Source organism: Hyalella azteca, unplaced genomic scaffold (assembly GCF_000764305.2).
Source record: "Hyalella azteca isolate HAZT.00-mixed unplaced genomic scaffold, Hazt_2.0.2 contig8052, whole genome shotgun sequence".
Classification (NCBI taxonomy): domain Eukaryota; kingdom Metazoa; phylum Arthropoda; class Malacostraca; order Amphipoda; family Hyalellidae; genus Hyalella; species Hyalella azteca.
In genome coordinates this window covers 192,659-201,153 of record NW_025938158.1, presented here as the reverse complement: position 1 = coordinate 201,153, position 8,495 = coordinate 192,659, and the positions used below count along the sequence as shown (strand labels likewise).

Here is an 8,495-nt window from a genome sequence, read left to right as displayed (position 1 = left end):
CTGCAGTGCTGCGTTATCTCTGCAGTGCTGTGTTATCGCTGCAGTGCTGTGTTATCGCTGCAGTGTTGTGTTATCGCTGCAGTGCTGTGTTATCGCTGCAGTGCTGCGTTATCTCTGCAGTGCTGCGTTATCTCTGCACGAGTTGTACTCTGTACACATGTGTGAGTGTGTACTTTTGCAAGTGTAAACAAGCTTAAGAGGTTGTATGTGTACACACACACATTGTCTACACATCCACACACACATTTTTTACACGTCCACACACTGTCTACACGTCCACACACCTCATGTGTGATCACACAATACATGTATACCGCCTGAATAAAACATTAGTTTGTGCCCCCCGCAGCGTACGGTTAACCGAGCATCTTGTGTAGTGCAAGATTTGTACGGTTACTGTTCCATATGTAATATAATACATTACAGTTAATATGTATTATATTGTAATATAATGTAATATGTATATTATAATCTACTGTATAATATTCTGTATAATATTCTGTATAATATTCTGTAAGGCATGGCATAACATTTGAAATGTAAGCACTAGCCTCAGTCTGACGACGAACATTCAAATGTAATATAAAAGTCGAGAGCTTCAGCTTCGTAACGCTTATTTTGGGACAAATAAGACTTTCTATACCACCTGCTATATACCACCTGCTATACCACCTGCTATATACCACCTGCTATATACCACCTGCTATATACCACCTGCTATATACCACCTGCTATATACCACCTGCTATATACCACCTGCTATATACCACCTGCTATATACCACCTGCTATATACCACCTGCTATATACCACCTGCTATATACCACCTGCTATACCACCTGCTATACCACCTGCTATATTCCACCTACCGCATATAAGGTATAACGAACTTATGCCAGCTATAGTCAATATACCAATATAAGGTATATTCCACCAACAAGACACGAGTATAATCAAGCTATACAGGCCCTGATATACATGTATACTACACACCCAGCGCCCCATAACCTCACCTCGCACCTGCACCAGCAAAGCGCGCGGTACAAATGCACCTCCATTAGCGACCCTGTCACCCCATTTAAGCCATTATCCGACTTATTTAAGTCCCATTATGTTCACCCATTAGTCACGCTGCATCCATATAACGGCTGGGAATCACCCCAGCGTGAGTTAAATCATCACTCATTCACTCATTCACTCAATGAAGCGATTAAGAGGCTAACGCAAGACGCTCATTCACCGTATGAAAAACGTCCATTGTTCTGCCTTCACACTTGCGTTCAAGCGGTCAAGAATGTTATTGATACGCAATAATACGTCTTATTGGTCTTATTGATACGCAATAATACGCTAGCGTCAACAGTAGTGAACTTGAGATGTTCCGTGATAAAATTATCGCCGGTTTTTGGCTGGCCAATCGCCACCGACAGTTGGCCGGATATTTATCGCCCGTAATTTCATTCACATTCACCCCTGTAGTTCACTAAGTGAATGGCATCCGCTGGCGCATTCACGACCAACGTCTTTGTTTAGCGAAAAGAAATCTTTGGTCGTGAGAGCAACGCTTAAGAAATTTACTTTGTGTGGAACTAAAGTAAACACACACTTAGGGGGAACTAATGTGGTCTTAGTGGTCGTGTGGGACTCTGGTGTGGTCTTAGTGGTCGTGTGGGACTCTGGTGTGGTCTTAGTGGTAGTGTGGGACTCTGGTGTGGTCTTAGTGGTCGTATGGGAGTCTGGTGTGGTCTTAGTGGTCGTGTGGGAGTCTGGTGTGGTCATAGTGGACGTGTGGGACTCTGGTGTGGTCTTAGTGGTCGTGCGGGACTTTGGTATGGTCTTAGTGGTAGTGTGGGAGTCTGGTGTGGTCTTAGTGGTCGTGCGGGACTCTGGTGTGGTCTTTTTGGTCGTGTGGGACTCTGGTGTGGTCTTAGTGGTCGTGCGGGACTCTGGTGTGGTCTTTTTGGTCGTGTGGGACTCGGTGTAGTCTTATTGTTATAGTTCCTAAGCATAAATATTTGTTATTTTCGTGAATTTCTCCATAAAAAAAATTTGTAAGTTGTAAAACCATTTAAATATCTCTTCTAAAGGCGATAAATAAAACTTCCTATTTACATAAAAGCTTCGTTAGAACTTGGTTGTATTTAAGTAACTGGGACAACAAATAAGAACTCAACTTCAGTTTTGTTTTGATTTGTGAAGGATTCTTGGTTCTGAGCAGCAGGTAGGCAGAGGATATACAGGAAGCTTTCGCAGTGACAACTTGAAATTCGCTTATTCAAATACTTTTCAAAAAACATGCAAATTGGGAAAAACAAACAAAGGAAAATATTAAAAATCATATTAATTTTTCTTCAATTGCTGCTATTGCATATAATGTAATAAAAAATTTAGTATTATTATTATATGATCAATATAAAGAAGATACATGTAACGAATAATAATAATAAAAACAATAATATTACAAATTTATTTGATTTCAATACAGGTTTTCCCTTTGCAAAGGAACGTCAGGATTCCGATGGTCGCGGCCCAGACAGCGCAGTTTGCGTCCTTTTCGAAGGATTTCAATCCGCCAATTAGGAGTGACAAGTGGTAACACCTCTGCGCGTCTCTCTTTTGTACCCACACAAAGGGTAAGGGCACTTGACAACTTTCTACTTCTTTACCATTTTTTCCGCGTTCATTGAGCGTTTTGTAGATTTCTAAAGACGGCCGACAAAAGAATCCTGCTGCGCCGCGGCGTCAAAGGATCCCGGTCCCGAATTTCACGCAGGATTTACACGGCGACGCCTCGTCACAAAAGTCGGAATTCCGACATCGCGCGGCGCAGCGGCGAACTTTCCTGGGAGAATTTCCTCCATCGTCATAAAGATCATTCGATCTGACGAACTAGTGGGCAGTGGCCGAACCTGGCCACTAGGTTGTCTAGGGGACTGACCACTAGATTGTCTAGGAGACTGACAATTAGATTTTCTAGGGGACTGACTACTAGATTGTCTAGGGGACTGATCACTAGGTTGTCTAGTGGACTGACAACTATATAGTCTAGGGGACCGATCACTAGATTGTCCAGGGGACTGACCACTATATTGTCCAGTGGACTGACTACTATATTGTCTAGGGGACTGACTACTATATTGTCTAGGGGACTGACTACTATATTGTCTAGGGGACTGACCACTGTATTGTCTAGGGGACTGACTACTATATTGTCTAGGGGACTGAGCACTAGATTGTCTAGGGGACTGACCACTAGATTGTCTAGGGGACTGAATACTATATTGTCTATGGGACTGACCACTAGATTGTCTAGAGGACAGACCATTAGATTGTCCAGGGGACTGACTACTAGATTGTCTAGGGGACTGACTACTATATTGTCCACTGGTCAGTGTGATATATTAATATTATATATAATAATAATAAATCACAATCATAATAAAGCGTCATATATTGATAATAAATCATAATAAGTCTTCCAATGACGTCACACAGCAGAGGGGGTTGGGGGCACTTCAGAATGGGGGGGGGGAGCCCAACAAGAAATTAATGGATTTCTCGTTGCGTGAAGTGCAGCGAAATTCGCCGTGAAATTTAATGGACGCTTCCATTAAATTTATTGCGCCTCGTTTACGATTTAAGATTAAATTACGAGTTAAATGTAATGTCTCTGAAAATAATACTGCAATTAGGTTTTTAATTGACAATTTTCAATCAGGTAATTCTCTTTGAATTATTAATTATAAATCTTCTCTCTCTGTAACCTCACCCCACTCACATCCCACTCAACATCTCCTCTCTTCCCTCTCAGTAACCTCACCCCACTCACATCCCACCCAATATCTCCTCTCTTCCCTCTCACTAACCTCACCCCACTCACATCCCACCCAACATCTCCTCTCTTCCCTCTCACTAACCTCACCCCACTCACATCCCACTCAATATCTCCTGAGCGCCGTTGGTAGACCACAAAGCTTCCGTAGAATGTCAGAGGCGATTCATCGGTGGCCAGCCGACGACGGTCGATACGCCGACCATAATTCGGCCATGATTTTCATGAAGGGAGGCTCAGCCTGGCCGCTAAGGGGGACGGCTGCTGGAGAGTCACGTCTGAGGTCTTCACTTATTTGGAGTCTTCAGCAGCTCTTTGGGAGTCTTTATATTTGGCCGTCTGTTCAGCGGCTTATTCAGCGGCTTATTCAGCGGCATATTTGGGGGTTAAATTCCATATTCAGCGGCTTATTCAGAGGAATATTTAGGCGTTGAATTCAGCGGCATATTCAGCGGCATATTTAAAGGTTAAATTCAGCGGTATATTCAGCGGTCTGTTCAGTGGCTTATTTAGAGGCATATTCAGTGGCTTATTCAGTGGCTTATTCAGCGGCATATATAAAGGTTAATTTCAGCGGTATATTCAGCTGCATATTCAGCGGCATATTCAGCGGCATATTCAGCTGCATATTCAGCGGCATATTCAGCGGCATATTCAGCGGCATATTCAGCTGCATATTCAGCGGCATATTCAGCGGCATATTCAGCGGTATATTCAGCGGCATATTCAGGGGTTTAATTCAGCGGCATATTCAGCGGCATATTCAGGGGTTTAATTCAGCGGCATATTCAGCGGCTTATTCAGGGGTTTAATTCAGCGGCATATTCAGCGGCATATTCAGCTGCATATTCAGCGGCATATTCAGCGGCATATTCAGCGGCATATTCAGCGGCATATCCAGCGGCATATCCAGCGGCATATCCAGCGGCATATCCAGCGGCATATCCAGCGGCTTATTCAGCGGCATAATTTTGGTAACTATTCAATAAATTAGCAAACAAAAGTTTCGGTGACCCCAGACACCAGAACAATGATCGTAAATAAAGGATGATGATCTTCGGTAACGCCTTTCAATAATAACTTTATCGATAATTAGGTTACGTGTATTGTCATTTTGTTTTCTAGTTAACTATTAAGTGACCTCGTGTACACCAACTTGTAATTTAGTTATTTAATTATCATTGTTGTGTGTTCCAACACAGAGGTTTGTACTTGTATTGTTTATTGTGTTAATCTTCCGTGTTGATATAGTGGTGGTCTTTCTGGTGATATTGAATATTATTCATGTTAATTTATTATTTGTGTGCTATATTCATTCGTTAGTGTTGTGTTAATAATTATTCAAGTATTTAATTTGTCTTTATTCGTGTTTTTTTTCAGCGAGGCTCCGAACCTAGGACATTGTTACGAGTTGAAGGTAGAGGGCTGGAAAGACACACGGTTTATGTTTTATAATTTGCTTTCCTTTATTTATCGTTCATTTATTATTATAGTTCTTCATTCATTATTTTTATTAATCTTTTATTTATGATCATTGGTCTAGTGTCTGGGGGCACCGAAAGTTTTTTTTGCTTATTTATTGAATAGTCCCCAACAATATACAGCGGTTAAATTCTGCGGGATATTTTAGGGTTAAATTCAGCGGCTTATTCAGCAGAGAACTCAGTGGTGAATACCGCAGCACCTTCAGCGCCATATACAGCAGCAAATTCTGCGGCAAATTATTAGGAAGATCAGTCATAGGGATATTCAGGGTAATATTCAGGGTAATATTCAGGGTGATATTCAGGGTAATATTCAGGATAATATTCAGGGTGATATTCAGGGTAATATTCAGGATAATATTCAGGGTAATATTCAGGGAAATGTTCATGGTAAAATTCATCTTAATATTCAGGATAATATTTAGGGTAATATTCAGGTTAATATTAAGGGAGATGTTCAGAGTAATATTCAGGGTAATATTCAGCGTAATATTCAGGGCAATATTCAGGGTAATATTCAGGGTAATATTCAGGGTAATATTCAGGGTAATATTCAGGGTAATATTCAGGGAAATGTTCAAGGTAANTAAGATGGTCGTAAGATGGTCGTAAGTTGGTCGTAAGATGGTCGTAAGTTGGTCGTAAGTTGGTCGTAAGATGGTCATAAGATGGTCGTAAGTTGATCGTAAGATGGTCGTAAGATGGTTGTAAGAAGGTCGTAAGTTGGTCGTAAGATGGTCGCAAGTTGGTCGTAAGATGGTCGTAAGTTGGTCGTAAGTTGGTCGTAAGTTTGCCGTTAGTTGGTCGTAAGATGGTCGTAAGGTGGTCGTAAGATGGTCGTAAGTTGTCGTAAGATGGTCGTAAGTTGGTCGTAAGTTGGTCGTAAGCTGGTCGTAAGTTGGTCGTAAATTAGTCGTAAATTGGTCGTATATGTCGTGAGTTTGTCTCAAGTTTGTCCTAAGTTTTTCGCAAATTTGTCTTACGTTTTTCGTAAGTTTGTCGTAAGTTTGTCGTTAGTTGGGCGTAAGTTGGTTGTTAGTAGGTCGTAAATTGGTCGTAAGTTAGTAGTAAGTTGGTCATATGTGGGTCGTGAGTTGGTCGTAACTTTATCGTAAGCATGTCGTAACCAAGTCTTTGTTGACCGTAACTCCCGCGACGACCGCTATCTACAACACAGATGTATACCACTACACAGATATACGCTATACAGAACCCATGCTCGTATTTATACGAACATAAGGCCTGTTAAGTGTTGATGGAAGTCGTATGGGTGGCCAACGCCTCGCCGGCCTCTGGCCGCCGATATCCCGCCTATGATTTGAATGAGTGCAAAATTTAATCTTTTTGGTATGATTTTCGCGTATATGCATCTCACGGACAGTCAAACGCTCGATCGAGCAATTATCTCAATAAAATTATTTTTAAGTTTACGTATCAAATCAATTATTTTCCTCTTGCTAAATAAGTGATATGAAAGTGAATTTAAAGTGCATTACATTAAACGATACATCATTCAGACAATATTCATTATTTACTCGCTAAATTATTGCGACGTTTGCGGCTTCTAATTCAAAACTCTTAATGATAAAACTTCAAACAATGAATATGAAATATCTTGGTTAAATCCAATATTCATGACCACACGCAGTATTCATCCCGGTGCGTTACTCATGAATAACCCTTCCCACTCCAGCCTCCTAATTAACACAGCTGATGTACCCGTTAAAAAAAAACAACCATGAACAAAAAACACGGCCTCCAAAAACAAATACGCAGAAAAAATCTGAACAAATGAAAACTCTCCCGTCGAGAAGTTACTCGCTGGCGAAATTTCTGCAAAGTCACGATTTTTTTTCGCCCATTGGATGAGTTTTTCTTATTAATGGACGATGATGGACAGATGGTCGATGGTGGCCACGTTGTGCCGCCGTGTCTGCGCTTCTGAATCTTTATTGGTTGCTGGCCGCGAGAAAGTTGGCGGTTAACCGGTGAGTTGTCGGCCCGACGCTGACGGTTGACCGCCACGTTCTTGCATTCTAACTGCTATCGGCTGCGATATTTCTGATAAAAATCGATTTGCGGGCTTCAAACGGTCAATGATTAAGAATCAACTAACGGCCAACGATTGTTGATCGTCTAACGGCCAACGATTGCTGATCGTCTGGCAGAGAACGATTGCTAATCGTCTAACGGCCAACGATTACTGTTCGTCTACCGGCAAACGATTACTGCATGATCGTCTAGTGGCCAATGAATACGAATCGTCTAGCGCACATGGGTTACTGTTGTTATAGCGGCCAACGATTATTTTTCTCGTTATAAAACATAATCGATGATTGGCCACCATTGCAGCGAGTCTCTGCATCTCAAAAATGTAGGCATAGACGGCCACGTGCCATTGGCGGGCGGCCACCAATAAACCGCCGATGACTCGCGCTCGCTGCGCAAGAATCGCGCCAAAAGAACAGCTTCCGCTCATCAAATTCCCATGTAGAAAGCATCGGAAGTTCATTTGCACTGAGCAGGAACATCATGAGCAGCAACACCATGAGCAGGAGATGACTCACCACAACCCAGGGTGAACTCAAGTTATATTTTTTTACTTTATTGTCTGGTTAAAATCATGGCCACGTTATGGGTGGCCAAAGCTGCCAAGTAGTAATATAGGCGGTAACCTAGAGAGAATATAGGTAGGGATGGTCAGTGGTCAGTGACGTTTCCAAGTAGTAATATAGAAGGTACGATAGAAAATAAAGAAAATTTCAGTGACGTAGTTTTTTTATATTCGTACTTGTTAGCCTGCCATATGGTGGCAGCTGGTATAGAAGTAATCTGTATGATTTCATTAAATTTACATATTGTTCAATGTACTCTCATGCATTAGTTCTTCAGGGGTCCATGTAGACATTGTGTAGTGTACATACAGAATAATAATGTCGGTTGTTTGTTAAGTGGCACTTGGCTGATGTCAAATAAATAATTAACGTTAACTAATTTAAATACAAATCACTTATATGAACATACAATGTCTATGCGTTAGATATTTAGCTGTTTTCTTGATGGTTGTGTTCATGTTCTGTTGATGGTTGCGTTCATGTTCTGTTGATGGTTGCGTTCATGTTCTGTTGATGGTTGCGTTCATGTTCTGTTGATGGTTGCGTTCATGTTCTGTTGATGGTT

General features: G+C 41.5%; 1 protein-coding gene across 1 annotated transcript in view; it reads right to left on the bottom strand.

Annotated features, from left to right (window-relative positions):
• The window catches only part of LOC108678684 (salivary glue protein Sgs-3-like), a 21,271-nt gene that overhangs the window by 4,752 nt on the left and 8,024 nt on the right, over window positions 1-8,495 (bottom strand). The window contains exons 2-3 of the mRNA XM_018167139.1: window positions 1,606-1,984; window positions 993-1,065 (exon numbers count right to left, since the gene is read on the bottom strand). Coding sequence (XP_018022628.1) covers window positions 993-1,065; window positions 1,606-1,984 — 452 coding nt within the window. The remainder of the gene's footprint in view (window positions 1-992; window positions 1,066-1,605; window positions 1,985-8,495) is intronic.